Source organism: Rhincodon typus, chromosome 2 (assembly GCF_021869965.1).
Source record: "Rhincodon typus isolate 14 chromosome 2, sRhiTyp1.1, whole genome shotgun sequence".
NCBI lineage: Eukaryota > Metazoa > Chordata > Chondrichthyes > Orectolobiformes > Rhincodontidae > Rhincodon > Rhincodon typus.
The window spans coordinates 129353360-129371025 of record NC_063333.1 but is presented as its reverse complement, the minus strand read 5'-3'; the positions used below and the strand labels follow the sequence as shown (position 1 = coordinate 129371025).

General features: G+C 39.8%; 1 protein-coding gene across 1 annotated transcript in view; it reads right to left on the bottom strand.

The window, feature by feature from the left end:
• Positions 1-14382: 14382 nt before the first annotated feature.
• capn7 (calpain 7) overlaps positions 14383-17666 on the bottom strand; it is a 31891-nt gene continuing 28607 nt past the window's right edge. The window contains exons 16-17 of the mRNA XM_048608994.1: positions 15103-15112; positions 14383-14537 (exon numbers count right to left, since the gene is read on the bottom strand). Coding sequence (XP_048464951.1) covers positions 14383-14537; positions 15103-15112 — 165 coding nt within the window. The remainder of the gene's footprint in view (positions 14538-15102; positions 15113-17666) is intronic.

Genomic DNA, 17666 nt, shown 5'->3' with positions numbered 1-17666 from the left:
TATTGGAGAAGATACTGAGGCAGGATTTATTCACATTGGGAAGCGAATGGACTTGTTGGTGATAGGCAGCATGGATTTGTACTGGGAAGCTCATGTCTCACCAATTTAATTCAGTTTTTTGAGAAGGTGACAAGAATGATTGATGAGGGAAGGGCAGTGGATGTTGTCTACACAGACTCTAATAAAGAATTTCATAAGGTACCTCATGCCAGGCTGGTACAAAAGGTGGTGTCTTGGGATCTGGAGTGAGCTGGCTGGATGGTTGCCAAACTAGCTTGGTCATAGCAGACAGAGAGTAGTGTGGAAGGGTATTTTTCAGAATGGAGATCAGTAAGTAGTAACAGGGATCAGTGCTGGGACTTTTGTTGTTTGTAATATATGTAAATGATCTGGAGGAAAATGTAGGTGGTCTGATTAGTAAGTTTGAGGACAGCACCAAAATTGGCCAAGTTGCAGATAGCGAGGAGGATTGTCAGTGGGATATAGATTGCAAATTTGGGCGAAGAAATGGCCCTTGGACTTTAATCTGGACAAATGCAAGGTGATGCATTTTGCAAGATCAAATTCAGTTGCAAATTATACAACATATGGCATAACCTTAGGTGCATTGACATACATTCGGATCTGGGAGTACAGGTCAACAGATCCCTGAAAGTGGCAACACAGAAGGATAAGGTGTTCAAGAAGGCATACAGCACATTGCCTTTAACAGCTGGGGCATCAAATACAAAAGTTGGAAAGTTGTGTTACAACTGTATAAAACTTTAGTTAGGCCACATTTGGAATATTGCGAGCATTTCTTGTCACCACACTAGCAGAAGGACATGGAAGCTTTGGAGACGGTGCAGAGAAGGTTTACCGGGATGTTGCCCGGTCTGGAAAGTTTTTGGTATAAGGAGAGGCTGGATAAAATGGGATTGTTTTGACTGGAAAGACAGAGGCTGAGGGGACAACCTGATAGAGGTCCACAAAATTATGAGAGGTATAGTTAGGGTGGATAATCAGAGGTTTTTTTCCCAGGGAGGAAAGGTCAACTACAAGAGAGCATAGGTTCAATGTGAGAGTGAGAAAGTTTAGGGGAGAAGTGCAGGGAAAATTTTTCACACAGAGGGTGGTGGGTGCCTGAAACACACTGCCAGTGGAGGTGGTGGAAGCAGCCACATTAGCAACGTTTAAGGCATATCTTGATAGACACGTGAATGGGACGGAAACAGAGGGATGGAAATCGCGTATGGGCAATAAGTAGCGGGTCTAAATAAGGACTAGAAATCAGCACAGGTTTGGTGGGCTGAGGGTCTGTTCCTGTGCTGTATTGTTTGTTGTTCTTTGTTATAATTAGTTGAACTAATTATAAACAATTAAGTTAAGTCAATAGTGCTTCCTTGGTTTAGTTATTTTTTATATATTAAATTTTGTTTTTGCTTAAAAATGTGAAATCTTGAAGCATTATCTGTCACTTAATTACACAGTGCTCTGAATTCTCTTTAAACATTAGCAAACTTAACAGAATCATTACAGCAGTGTATGTACCTGGGTTGGTTAGTCAGCAAGTGACATACACTATGAATAAGTGTGAGGTACTACATAAACAAAGCAAAAAACTGTGGATGCTGGAGATCTGAAGCAAAAACAGAAATTGCTGGAGAAACGTAGTAGATCTGGCAGCAGCTGTGGCAAGAAAGCAGAGTTAATGTTTTAGAGTCCATTGATCCTTCTTCAGAATTCGAAACAAGATATTTGCATGTTGGGAGTAAGTACAGGAGGCTCATGTACTTCAAGAAAATGTCAGAACTTACAAGATTCAGAAAAGTCCAAAATGTACAAATTAATTCACCATATTCAAAGGCTGTGAAGTAGTAATAAAGAAAATAAATTGAATGCTGGCTTATAATGGCAATTATACTCACTGGTCATACTATGGCTGCACATTTGTTCAGGTCACACATGGAATAAAGCAATGTACCAAACTGGGAAAGAAGGATTCCAACAAGGCAAATTTGTAGATGACACAAAACAGGAATAAACTTCAAACGTCAGGGCCAGACAGTAGATCGAGGAGTCGATGAATGACAGATGTCATTATAACGTGAACAACTACAAAATCATAATGGTGGGAAAAGTTAACACACATAGGCAATGAAAGCTTAATTGTATTATCATGGAGGACTCAATGTGGGAACCGGACTTTGTCAGGAGCCAGGAATGGGGAGGGGTGGGGTTTTGGAGATACAGTATTGGTGGATAGACTGATTTTAAAAAAGTGGATAGTGCATATAGAGAAGCATTCACACCATTGGCTAAGATTCCACAGGAAGAAAGGAATTGGACGACCACCAGGTAGAGCAAGAGAATCAAGCAGACTGTGCAGGAGTCCCCTGTGGCAAAACAGATATACCAAAGAGATGATGTGAGGAAAAACCGAAATAACTGCGGATGCTGTAAATCAGGAACAAAACAAAGTTGCCAGAAAAGCTCAGCTAGCCTGGCAGCATCTGTGAGGGAAAAAACAGAGTTAATGTTTCGGGTCCGGTGACCCTTCCTCAGAACGAAAACAAAAGTTGTAAGGAAGGGTCACTGGACCTGAAACGTTAACTCTGTTTTTTCTCTCACAGATGCTGCCAGATGGTGTGAGGGGAAGGCTTCTGATTCCTGGGCTATTGGGACTAGTTTTGGTAGAGGTCAAATCAATACAAACTAGATGGGCAAATCATGGACAGGACTGCGACTAATGTTTGGGAAATATTTGCTAGAGTGGTTGTGGAGGTTTTACTAAAATTGCATAGGGATGGAAACCTATGCAAGGAGTCAAAGGAAGGGAATCAAGGACAAGAACAAAATACACAGAGAGAAATAAGAAGTGATAGGCAGAGAAATCAAGGGACAAAACAGAAAAATAATGGGAACTGGACAAGAAATGTCAAAAACAAACATTTGTGTCTTAATGCATGTAGCATTCGTGATAAAGTAATTGAATTAATTTTGTAAATAGATGGGTACAGATACGATATAGTCAGGATTACAGAGGCATATCTTGATAGACACGTGAATGGGATGGAAACAGAGGTGACCAGGGCTGGGAACTGAATAACCAGGGGTATTCAGTATTTAGGAAGGACAGACAAAAGAAAATAACGATGGAATTCCATTGCCGGGCAAAGACGAAATTAAAGCAACAGTGAGGAAGGATACTAACTCCAACCATGTGGAATATGTACAGATAACTGCATTAAACAGGAAACTAGACACACACGTAATTAAGGAATATACGTAATTATGAGCAACTTTAATCTGCATATAGTTTGGGCAAATCAAATTAGTGACATTCTTCTTTTACAGTAATTTCTGGAGCATATATGTGATGGTTTTGAGGACCAATACATCAAGAAACCAACTAGAGAACAGACCATCTGAGGCTGGGTATTTTGTAACGAGAAAGAAGCAATTGGCAATCTAGTTGTGTCCCTTGAGGATGAACAACAATAATATAATAGAATTTCTTATCAAGGTGGAGAGTGACATAGTTACTTCTGAGACTCGGGTCCTGAATCTAAATAGAGGAAACTACGATAGCAGGAGGTGCACGTTGGCTATGATAGATTGGGGGATATTACTTATAGGAATGATGGTGGGAAAGCAAAGGTAACCATTTAAGGAGAACATGGGTGAATTCAATATTTGTTCATTCCTGTCTCGTGTAAAAGTACAATGGAAAAGATGGCCAAACCATGGTTTACAAGGCAAATTAGAGGTAGTATTAGATCCAAGGAAAAGGCATTCAAATTGGCCAGAGAGAGAGAAAAACAACAATAGACCTGAGGATTGGGAATAGTTTAGAATTCATAGAAACCAAACAATAGAGAAAGAGGCTGTTTGGCCCATTGGGTCTGCACCAACCCTCTGAAGAGCATCCCACCCAAACCCAGCCCCCTATCCTATCCCCATATTTACCATGGCTAATCCACCTAGCCTGTATATCCATGTACACTACAGGGCAATTTAGCATGACCAATCCACCTAACCTGCGCACTCTTGGACTGTAGAAGGAAACACACGCTGACATGGGGAGGATGTACAAACTTCACACAGTCAGCCAGCCAAGGCCCGAATCAAACCTCGGTCCCTGGCACTGTGAGGCAGCAGTGCTAACCACTATGCCACTCTTCCAGCAAAGGAGGACAAAAGAATTGATTAATAAAGGGAAAATAGACAAAAGAGTAAACTTGTGGGGAGCATAAAAACTGACTGTAAAAGTTTTTGTAGATATTTGGAGAGAAAAAGATTGGTGAAGGCAAATGTAGGCCCCTTACAGTCAAAACATGAGAATTTATAAATGGGGAAACCAAGAAATAGGTGATGAACTAAATAGACACTTTGGTTGTGTGTTCATAAAGGAGGATACAAATAACATACCAGAAATGATGGGGAACACAAGGTTTAATGAGATAGAGGAACTGAAGAAAATCAGTGTTGGCAGGGAAAATGTATTGGGGTAATTGATGGGAGTGAAGGCCAACAAATCCCCAGACCCCAATAATCTACATGCCCGAGTACTGAAGGAATTGGGCCTAGAAATAGTGGATTCTTTGGTGGTCATCTTCCAAGATTCTACTGACTCTGGAACAGTTCCATAGTTTGGAGGGTCGCAAATGTAATCCCTCTTTTTAAGAAGGATGGCAGAGAGAAAACTCAGAATGATAGACCAGTCAGCCTAACATTAGTAGTGGAGAAAATACCGGAGTCCACTAGAAAATAATTAATAATTGAGCATTTAGAACATAGTGGCAGGATCACACGGTCAATGTGGATTTACAAAAGCAAAATCAAACTTGACAAATCCAATGGAATTGTTTGAGGATGTAACTGGTAGAGTTGATGGGGGGCAACCAGTGGATGTGGTTTATTTGGACTTAGAAAGGCTTTCAACAAGTCCCAAAGAGATTAGTGTGTAAAATGAAGTGCTTGGGATTGGGCGTAGTGTATTGAGATGGATAGGAAACTGTTGGCAGGCAGGAAACAAACAGTAGGAATTAATAGGCCCTTTTTCAAATGGCAGGAAGTGACTAGTGGTGTATTGCAGGGATCTATACTAGGACCCCAGCTATTCACAATGTATATTCATGATTTGGATGGGGGAACTAAATGTAATATTTTCAAATTTGCAGATGACATGAAGTTAGGTGGCAGGGTGAGCTGTGAGGAAGATGCAGAGATGCTTCGGTGAGACTTGGACAAGTTGAGTGTGTGCGCAAATGCATGGCCGATGCAATGTAATGTGGACAAACATGAGGTAATCTGCTTTGGTAACAAAACAGAAAGGCAGATTATTATCTGAATGGCTATAAATTGAGACAGGGGAATGTACAATGAGACCTAGGTGGCATGGTACACTAGTTGCTGAAGATAAGTATGCAAATGCAGCAAGTGTTAAAGTAGGCAAATAGTATGTTATCCTTCATAGCAAGAGGATTTTGAGTGGAGAAGGGATGTCTTGCTGCAATTGTACAGGGGCTTGATGAGACCACACCTGGAATATTGTGTGCAGTTTTGATCTCCTTATCTGAGGAAGGATGTTTTTGCTATTGAGGGGGTGCAGAGAAGATTTACCAGACTGATTCCTGGGATGATGGGAATGGTGTATTTCATAGAAATCTATAAAATTCTAACAGGATTAGATTGGGGAGGGGGCAGTAAGAGTGTTCCTGATGGCTTGGAATCAGAGTCTAATGATGTACAGTAAACCGTTTCTTCACCAGAGAGTGGTGAGCCTGTAGAATTCACGACCACAGAAAGGAGAGGAGGCCAAACATTGTATGATTTCAAGAAGGAATTATATATAACACTTGGGGCTAAAAGGATCAAAGGATAGAGAGAAAAGCAGGAAAAGGCTATTGAGTTGGATAATCAGCCATGATTGCAATGAATGGTGGAGTACGCTCAAAGGGCCAAATGGCCTACTCGTACTGTCTGTTTCTTAAAAGAGAATATGTGCTGACACTGCAATAATGTTCTCAGTACACTCGTGCAAAATCCATACATTCAGTGCCCGCATTTTGTCCCATTTGCACATAGTTATTGTGCTTAATTCAATGTCACCACGCCTTTTTTATTCATGGGATGCGGGTGTTGGTGGCTGATGTATTGCCCATTTCTAACGTCCAGAGGGCACTTGAGAATTAACCATGTTGCTATGTCACATGCAGACCAGACAAGGTAAGGATAGCAGTTTCCTTCTGTAAAGAACATTAGTGAATCAGATGGGAATTTTCCAACAATTAGCAGTGGTTTCAGGGTCATTAGACTCAGTTCTACATTTCTCAAAAACTGAATTCAAATTCCACCAGCTGCCGTGGCTGGATTTGAACCTGGGTTTCTGGATTAAGAGTATAGCAACATTTTCTTTATTCTGTGTGCATGTTGTGAACCTTTCTAGGGATTCAGGAGAAAAAATACAAAAAAAAAAGGAAGAAATTAACAAATGTAAACCTTCACATTCAGGAAGGACAAATTTAGGACTGATATGAGAAATTACTTCTTTACAAAGGAGCTGATGAGAAACTAAAACAAAAAGGGTAGGTATTTTCTAATCAACCTGTTCAGAGATGGTATTACACATCTCTCGACCAGATGGGTCTTGAACCTGGGCCTCCTGGTCTCAAAGGAAATGATGCTACCAACCTATAAGTGCCCCCTAACAGAAAGTAATAAAATTTATTTAATAAACACCTAGATGTTTTAACAAGTGAATGATCGAATTGGGTATTTGTAAAGATGAGAGACAACAGGCTGAAAACTCCTCTTCATCTGAAACTATCTTGTGATAATGTGTATTCTTTACTAATGCAGAAAAGCTATCGATGAAGAACTGCAAGCGTAATTAGATACAGTGTTGAATGGTACAAGTTGTATCATGGAAACTTTGATTATTTTGGAGACACCCGCACTGCCTGACTATCTTATCAGTACTTACTTATACAATACTGAAATTCTTTTTGGGGAGAAAAATAATTGCAAATCATTGAAGATGACCATTATGAATTCTTTAACATGGGGATGTGTTCAAAGCCTCTCCTCAGTCCTGGTAACAAATAATCCTGGCTTGTTTGCTTTCTCATTAGTTGCTGTTATTCTTAGCTACCTCCGATAATGAATCTTTCTTGGTCAATTTTTTTTTGAGAAAGTTAATTTTAATCAACTTGTTCGGACATGTTATAGCGCACCTTTGGGGCAGAAGGGACTTGAGCCTGCATCTGAAAGACACTACCATTGAATCAGTCTGCACCTCAAGAGCGCTCTAAATTGTTTGCTTCATTCTGTCATTGGCAATTTGCACTTAAAACATATAGTTATTTTTCGTGATATTAAATATCAATGACACTCTGTACAGTGAGCTTTCCTAGCAATTCTATAAACTAACGCCTCACCAAGTGGCTGGACAGGTGGTTCACAACTTGAAGTTACAGAGATCCCCATGGAGTCCCACTGGATATTCAGTTTATCGCAGATGTCTAACAAGCTTTGTGTAGTACTTTGGAAATATGAAAATATTAGTAAGGTTTACAGGCAGCATTTGCCATTACAGAAAACATTATACTTTCTTGCATTTGAACCCACTGTTCTGGAATTTGGTTATGTTAATATAGCAAGTAGTAAATTGGAGCTAATTGATAATTTAATCAATTGGGTTGATATGAAGGGGGAACACAAGTGTGACTAGTGTACGGAATAAGCTGTAAGCAGTTAATAAACTCTATCCACAAAAGAAAGGTGTCTTGGTTTCCATCTCACTGACTGGTATAAATTTGATTGGACGAGTTGTATATGTGAAAATTTTCCAGATTAATCATGAGCTACACTTCTAAGTCCTCTCTTCGATTGTGTTGTTTTAAGTCTGAAACACTGATTTCTTTCTTGGGCTTTTGGTTCTTTTGATGACTTAGTGCAAGGTGAACGTTCATCACTGATTGACCAAGTCTGTGACCTGTTCTACAGGCAAGCGATACAGACATCACTTGGATCTTTGATCTAAATAACAGCTGCTCTCAAAATTGATGAGTAAATGCAATAGTGAATGAGTTGTACGATCCTCAGACTTCTACAAAGTATGGCAGTTAATATTTGATAACAACAAAAGTCTGACTAGCAAAACAGTTTGTATTACCATACTCCTGCACTACAGTGATACCATGGCTATGTGTTAGTGACACATAACAGGGCTCAAGAAATTCCATTAGCATTCCTCTGCTGCATCTTCCAGTTTCAGCAGGAGGACTATAAAACAAACATTAGCCAACATCTTGAAGCTACTCCAAAAATATTCAGAGCACTGCCAAATGGCTAAAAAGCATCTTCCCTCCTCTTTCTCAAATTGTTCACTCCTGGAATGTTGGCAATTTACAAAGAAACACTTCAAAGATATCCTGAAGCTCTCCTTGAAGCATGCAGGATTGAAATGAAGTTCGAAGCATTCAAAATGATGACAATTTGTCTATCAAACTGCAACATGTTTTGAGTCACATTTTAACAAGACAGACTAATGGTAGAGAAGGGAAAAGAGCAAACAAATTCTCCAGATTCCTTACACTTTAGGTCCCACTACCTTGTGAGACATCTTGCCTCCATGTGCCCAAAGACGTGTGGGTCAAAAATTGGCCTGTTCATTGACATGAAGGCCACAGCAAAAACTCATGACGTAAGTAGATGTCACCATAGAATTGAGAAGCAGTCACCACAAATATGTATTTTGGAAATATTGACTTCAGACATATAAACAGCATTTATGACCAATGTTTTATTTTCCTGTATGGCAGTGCAAAGTTAATGTTTTATACTGCACCAATGTAATAGCTATTGAACATTGCATCATTCAGTAAGTAAATGTGTGGCCATGGAAAACTACAAAACGATCCTGCTATTGCAATTTTTGACATGAGTTGGAAACTGAAAAAAAGCACTAAAGTTAGAAATTAGTCTTAGGTAGCAGCACAATACTGACAATAGCCAACAGGCAATATTAAGTGAAAACCAAAAGAACGGTGGATGCTGTAAATCAGAAATAAAAACAGAAGTTGCTGGAAAAGCTCAGCAGGTCCATCAGAACAGTGAGGAAGGGTCACCAGACCCAAAACTTTAACTCCGATTTCTCATCACAGATGCTGCCAGACCTGCTGAGCTTTTCCAGCAACTTTCGTTTTTGCTGCAGGAAATATTAAGTTGTTTGCAGATTTGCAATAGCTGACAAAGCTGCAATTTTATATCAGAAGGAAGGTGGACAACTTGCAATGTCATGAGATTTTGGCAAATTAAAATGAACCTAGTTCTGAGTACACACATTCCGTACAGCACATTAAATCATTACAGAGTTAATATGAATGTTAATTTGATTGGCCAATTTAGTTGAAAATGACTACCATGAACCAATACTCAGGTTTTTTAGTTCAAAACCAGCTGAAATCCAGAACCAGTTGAAATGGGGAAAATCCCTAGGGCCACCTTGTGACCAACACATGTACTGTAGGCCAACAGGTAACTGGTATTCACTCAGGAAATTCTACCCACAATTATTCCATCTCCAATGTAGTTACATTAATCAACCAACGCAGACATGCTGTGACACTTCCAGACAGTTGAGATTTGAACTATGTTCTTCTGGCTCACTACCATGGTGCCAAGACTGCAATATTTATTGGCAGCTAAGAGCCAACTATATTGTTGTGGGGCAGTAAGAACTGCCGATGCTGCAGTCTGAGATAACACAGCAGGCCAGGCAGCATCAGAGGAGCAGGAAAGCTGACGTTTCGGGTCGGGACCCTTCTTCAGAAATGGGGGAGGGGAAGGGGGCTCTGAAATAAACAGGGGTGGGGGGGCGGTGATAGCAGGTAGTAGTGGTGGGGATTGGTCAGTGAGGTAGGAGGAGCGGATAGGTGGGAGAGAAGACTGACAGGTCAAGTTGGCAGGGATGAGAGGGGGGGCTCGTCTTGGGATGAGGTCTTGGTCTTGGTAAGTCTAGCAAATTCAATCTCTCCACATACGGCAATGCCACCAAGTCTGGAATCAATCAGGTGAACATTAGTTTTTTAAGATTATTCACGGGATGAGGGCGTCGCTGGCTAGGCAGCATTTATTACCCATCCCTAATTGCCTAGAGGGCAGTTAAGAGTCAACCACATGGCTGTGGGTCTGGAGTCACATGTAGGCCAGACCAGGTAAGGATGGCAGCTTCCTTCCCTAAAAGAACATTAGTGAACCTGATGGGTTTTTCCCAACAATCAACAATGGATTCATAGTCATCATTAGATGATGATTGGATCTCATCATCAGACTCTTACTTCCAGATATTTATTGAATTCAAATTCCACCATCTGCCATGGTGGGATTTGAACCCAGGTCCCCAGAACATTAGAGATAGTAGGAACTGCAGATGCTGGAGAATCCGAGACAACAAGGTGCAGAGCTGGATGAACATAGCAGGCTAAGCAGCATCATAGGAGCAGAAAGGCTGACGTTTCAGGCCTAGACTTCCTCAGGGGATCTCTCTCCCCAGAACATTATCTGGGTCTCTGGATTAACAGTCCAGCAATAATACCACCAGGCCATCACCTCCCCTCTATGGCAAGTATATCGTTCCTTAAGGTACGGAGACCTAAATTGTAAACAATATTCCTGGTGTCATCTCAGCAAAGCACTATATAATTTCAACAAGACACTTATACTTTAGAACTCAATCTTTTACAAATATAGGCCAACATAATATTAGCCTAATTACTTTCTAATCACTTTCAGTAACTCATGAACAAGGACACCCAGGTCCCTTTGGAAATAATCTGCATTTCTGTTTTGCTTACCAACATGGACAACCACACATTTTCCACATTATATTCAAACTGCTATGCTACTGCCCATACATTAAACTGTCTAAATCTCCTTGAAGTTCTCTTTGTATCCTCTTCATAATGCCTATACCCAACAAGTTGTCATCACTAAAACTGAAAACATTACTTGGTCTTGGACGTGAATCCCAGATGTACTGTACTGATTCTCGCAGAATCCTACTAGTCACAATCTGCCAACAGGAGAAAGAACCTTTAACTCATACTCAGTTTCCTACCAGTTAAACAATTCTCAATCCATGCAAGTCAAGTATCCTCGAATCACACGTTTTAAATTTTGTTTAGTATCATGTGTGACTTTATCAAAAGCCTTCTGAAAACCCAAATACAACACTCACTAGTTGCCTCTGAGCTATTCAGCTTGTTACATCCTCAAATCATTTTGTAAATGAGTTCCATGTGATAAATCTATGGTGACTTTGCTCCATGCTACTTTTAAGTGCCCTGTTATGATATTCTTTATATTAAATTGCAGCATTTACTGACATTAGACCAACAGGTCTGTAGTTCCCCCATTTGCGCTCTACTTTCCTAAATAATATAGTTAGTTTTGCTATCTTCTAACTTGCAAGAACTTTTCCAGAATCTATAGAATTTTGGAAGATGACCACTAATGCATCCACTAACTCTACAGTCACCTCTTTCAACATTCTGGAACGTAAATCATCTACGATCTACCAGCTTTCTGTCCAATTGAATTTCTCCATAGTAGGTTTTTATTTTACTAATACTAATTTCTTTCATAGAACATAGAACAGTACAGGCCCTTTGACCAACGATGTTGTGCCGACCTATTATCCTGCTAAGATCAAACTACCCTGTATACCCTACATTATACTAACATCCATGTGCCTATCCAAGAGTCACTTAAAAGTCTCTAAGGTATCTGATTCCACTACCACTGCCTGCAGCACATTCCACACACCCACCACTCTGTGCAAAGAACCCACCTCTGACATCTCCCCTATACCTTCCTCCAATCACCTCAAAATTATGCCCCCTTGTGATAGTCATTTCCGCCCTGGAAAAAAAGTTTCTGGCTATCCACTCTTTCTATGCCCCTCATCATCTTGTACACCTCTATCAAGTCACCTCTCATCCTTCTTCGCTCCAATGAAAAAAAGCCCTAGCTCCCTCAACCTTTCTTCATAAGACCTACCCTCCAGTCCAGGCAGCATCCTGGTAAATCTCCTCTGCACCCTCTCTAAAGCTTCCACATCCTTCTTATAATGAGGCGACCAGAACTGAACACAATATTCCAAGTGTGGTCTAACCAGGGTTTTATAGAGCTGCAGCATAACCTTGCAGCTCTTAAACTCAATTCCCCTGCCAATGAAAGCCAACACACCATATGCCTTCTTAACAACCCTATCAACTTGGGTGGCAACTTTGAGGGATCTATGGACGTGGACCCCAACATCCCTCTGTTCCTCCACACTGCCAAGAATCCTGCCATTAACCCTGTATTCTGCATTCAAATTCGACCTTCCAAAATGAATCACTTCACACTTTTCTGGGTTGAATTCCATCTGCCACTTCTTTGCCCAGCTCTGCATCCTGTCAATGTCCCATTGCAACCTACAACAGCCCTCCACGCTATCCACAACTCCACCAACCTTTGTGTCATCGGCAAACTTACTAACCCACCCTTCCACTTCCTCGTCCAAGTCATTTATAAAGATCACAAAGAGCAGAGGTCTCAGAACAGATCCCTGCAGAACATCACTGGTTACCGAGCTCCAGGCTGAATACTTTCCATCTACTACCACCCTCAGTCTTCTTTTGGACAGCCAGTTTTGTATCCAGACAGCCAAATTTCCCTGAATCCCATGCCTCCTTACCTTCTGAATGAGCCTACCATGGGGAACCTTATCAAATGCCTTGCTAAAATCCATATACACTACAGCAATTCATTCTCACCAGTCCTTTGGTTACCTGGTATTTCTGGGAGGTTTATTTGTATCTTACTTCAAGACAGACAGTAGTTTTCTGACATCTAAAGGATACAGTGCAGCAACCCACTAACTCTTCGACAGCTCTGCCAAATCCTCAGTTTCTATTGCCTAGGACAGCATGATGCATGGGAACATCAAAACTTGCAAGCTCTCAATGAAGTCACAGAATATTCTGGCTTGGAATTATATCACTGTTTCTTCATTAATGCGCTAAGATCATGGAACTCCCTCCCTAGCACCATCTTGGATACACCAATATCACATGGCCTGCAGGAGGTCAAAAAAAAGTGGGTCACTACCACCATCTCAAGGATGGTTAAAAATGGACAATAAATGTTGGACTTAACATTGACACACAAATGTCAAAGAACAAAAAAAAAAGCTTACAATTAAGTAGAGACTACTGATGAATACAATTCCTTCTCTCTGCATGGAATAACAACTGAAACCCTTGGTCATCCTCAAGATGTAGTTCTTCTTCATCTGTGTAAAAGGGTGGAGTTGGAGATAAAGGTAATCATGACAGCTGATTGTTAGAAACAATGAAAGATTGAGAAATGACATTGCAAGATAAGGAGTAACACACCACATTAATCCAGCTAACTGAAATCCACCTCTGCATTTGAACCACCAAAGAACAGAGTTCTGAGTGATGCTGTCTGCTTACTCATTTGCAGAATACTATTTTCTATTCCAATGCTGTTTAATTCAGGTAAAGCAATATTTATAGCAGGTTAACTGGTGCTGTAACTTAAAATGTATGTGTGCACAGATGCAGTGAAACTTATTAATCTGTCAAAAAATAACACAATTGAATGCAAATTTTTAGGCGGGTCGAAGTGTACAGGTACTAGACATTATAAATTGAAAAATAATATAGAAAATCCATAAACCAGTAATCTGTAAATTCAAAAACATCCAGTAGAAGTTACTAGTAATATTCAGAAATATTTCAGACTCCAGATGTCTGTTTAAAAACAGTATTTTATTAAAATGAATAGCAAATTTCAAGAGTTTATAAAACTTCCATTATCACATACCTTATAAAAAGTGAAATAGATTAGAAAAGATGTAGCACTTCCAAAAATTCCAATCAGACATCATGCAATACAATAATTTTGTGTTTTATTTGCAAATGTAAGAGATCTCTAATTTTAATTCATGTGGTCTCTGGCCTCCTTGGGCTCAACTGAAACTTTTCGCACATCGTCTGTTCATATGTATTCAAATCAGTGCTGCTCAGTCAGTCATCAAGAAGCCCACAAGAGTAGCCCTGGAGCTCCTCTCCCTTCCAACTTTGCTGCACCTGTGTGGTGATATAGTGAGCCTCCACTCAGCAATTCTCACCCAGGCAGCAGAATAGCTGAGATCACCAACTCATCCCTTACTCCTACCTCAGATTTTTAAGACTCTTTTCACATCGCAGTCTTGGCGGAGGGCCAGGAGTAGGTTCCTCTGCCTGCACTTTCTGCTGGGCTCCAAGTACAAGATGGAAGTGTCAAACATTATAACTTAGAGAGCAGCTGTAACTGTTCAACAGGTTAATTGTATCGATTTCTCTCTGGCTTCTTAAACTTGCATTGAAGAAAAACTCTTGGAACACAAAGACCTTCCTTCTTATTAACAGTTTCACGGAACACATATTCATTCACAAGCACTTCATATTCAGCAGCCGCCAGGAGCTGTGCCATGTATTCTACAGTAAAAATATAGAAAATGAGGAAAAGGTTTTTAAACAGGGACAGAAACAAACTTCTACAGGAATGCAACTTGCCAGCTCCAGCATTAAATTATTAATAATTTCTACATAAGAACATAAGAACTAGGAGCAGGAGTAGGCCGTTTGGCCCTTCGAGCCTGCTCCGCCATTCAATAAGATTATGGCTGATCCTTTCGTGGACTCAGATCCACTTACCCGCGTTCTCACCGTATCCCTTAATTCCTTTATTGTTCAAAAAAAATCTACCTTTTTTTAAAAAACATTTACTGAAGTAGCGTCAACTACTTCACTGGGCAAGGAATTCCATAGATTAACAACCCTCTGGGTGAAGATTTTCCTTCTCAGTTCAGTCCTAAATCTGCTCCCTCTAATCTTGAGGCTACATATCTGTCATTGTATGGACATTCCTGTAAATAAATGTTTTTCTATGTTATAGATGGATTAACATCATCATAAAGAGGATCGTCAAATCTATTAGAATGGTAAAAGCAAACACTACAAATGTTGGAAATCTGCAACAAAAACAAAGTCCCTGACGTACTCAGGAGGTCCTGCAGCAATGGTGGAGACAGAAACATTTTGTGTTGAAAATGACTTCTTAAGAACTGAAGGTAGAAATGCGACTGGTTTAATGCTACTAAAACGCAGACACAAGAAGAAGAAAAGTTAAGATTCACCTAGAATCTGGGGAAATCTAAGTTAAAGATGTCAGCATAGATTTATTTTGACTATAATTTACTTATGCAACTGCAAAAAGCACAGAATGGATTATTTTACTAAAGAGAAAAGATTCTCTTAAAGTCTTGGTTGCTATAGTGTCTTATCGAAAATCAATTTGAACTATTTGAAATACTTTGTCTTAATTGGATTACAGCTTTAAAAAATTTGTTTTAAAGTTGTGTTCTTAATGTAAATCAATTTGTGCATTTACAAAGCATTATGTCTATGTCATCAATGTAAGCAATGTTGATTAAGGCATAAAATTACAAAGATATACTAATAAATTAAGGAAATGGATTTCAATTAAGGAAAATTCGAAGTCATTCACATTGGGCCTAATGGATAGGACAGAGTGCTTTCTGAATAGCAAAAAATTCCTAGGAGTCCACGTACATTGCTAATTAATAACGTTACTGATCAATTTACCAGATAAACAGTAATAAAAGGGGGTCCGCAGGAAGCAATCGCCACACGACCACTAGTCTCAGTCTGATAAAGTCATACCCTATCTGATTTTAAACTCACCAGCATATTGACCTGATATAGTAACAGCCAAAGAGGCTACATAATACATCACATGAGGGATCTGCACTGTATTTTGTACCGAGCAAGGAGTCACTTAGCTGATATTAAAGAATTTTGCGTCACAAGAATGACCCCACCTGATGTGGGTTACTCCTCTCCATCTCAGAACATGTCAAATATATACAAACATGGAGTGGACAGGTTATATCCATTTCTCAGGTCATCGATATGTTACACAGTTATTACTGGTACCGATGTCTCAGGATATTCTGCATCACCTAGGCTTCTAATTTGATTTGTGCCCAAATAAATCCTGTCCATGTAAAATGAAAGGTTTCAATGGGCACCCCCCCATCTAAATAACGATTCATGAGAAATAATGTAAACTGATTATATGGGTCCACTGTGCACAGCAAAAAAAAACAAACAAACACAACAATGGCATCAGTTTAGCTCCGTTGTTATTGATAATAGTTATCCTTTAGGTCAAGTTTCAAGCCTGTGAAAATAATGTTGTTACCATAGCAAAGATTTAGTGGGAGCAAAGTTCTATTGATAGAGTTTTCCAAAAAAGGCTACCATGTAATAATGGCTCACATTTTACAGCAAAGATGTTACAACAGACCATAAGCAAGATACTATTTAAACCAGAAGTTAATGTAGGTCAGCAAGTATAGAAGAGAGGTTGACTACGATCTTGGGCATGGCCAGGCAGAGTTTTGAAATAACATCAAGTTTACAGAGGTTATAATGTGGAAGGCTGGCTAGAGTGTATTGGAACAGTCAAATCTAGAGGTAATAAACATGCATTTGAGGATTTCAGCAGCAGACGACCTAAAGCAGGGGTGTAGTCAGGTGATATTACAACGAGGTGGTCTTAGTGATCAAAGCTTCAAAATGGTACCCAAAGAAAGGGATGGAGTCAGTCACTAAAGGATGGAGTTTTTTTGGTGTGGCCTAAAAAATAATGCCAACATTTCTTCCAAAATTTAATTGACAGAAAATTCTGCTCATCCAATAGTGAACGTCAGACCAGCAGTTTGATAATTTAGAGACAGTGAAGCAATTGAGAAAGGTGGTAGTGAGCTAGAGCTGGATACTGTTAATACATGTGAAAATTCTCTTCATGCTTTAGATGATGATCATGAAGGCACAGCATGTAGGTTTGAAATAGAAGAAAGCCAAGGATTAATCCTTGGAGACCAGAGGCAATGGTGTGGGACATGGGAAAGAAAAGTCATTGCAAGTGATTTTCTGTTATGATTAGGTGGATACAGTACAACCACGCGAGCAGCTCCATCCAGCTGGAGGACTACGAAGTGATGACAGAGAAGAATGGTGTGGTCAAGCATACAAAGTCTACAGATTGAGGAGGATGAGAAAAGAAAGTTTAACTTTGTCACTGTCACATACTGAGTTCATTTGTAACTTTTGATAAAGAATCATTTTGGCAGGGGTGGAAACCTGATTTGAGGGAATCAGACAGACAATGAAAGATAGGCATGAATTTTCAAGATCACCACAAATTCTAGCACTCTGAAAAGGAAAAGGGGTAGGGTGGTGGATTTCAAGGATGGTGGAAAAGTGTTGGAAGAGTGATGCTTGAAGGTTTGAAGAGGACGAAGTGCTGTTAACAATATCAAAATACATTGTAACATGTGAAGAAAATACTTCATAACATAATAAGAAGGGAAATTGAGTGGTCAGCTGTTTGGTGGAAATAGTGCCAAAGGAGCAGAAAGCGCCTTCATGGACAAAATTCTAAATATCAAGACTAGAAGTAATTAAATCAAGCAATATCTGTTATCAAAATGAACTTGAATCTATCAACTGGATTATGTGAAGAGAGTTATTAATAAG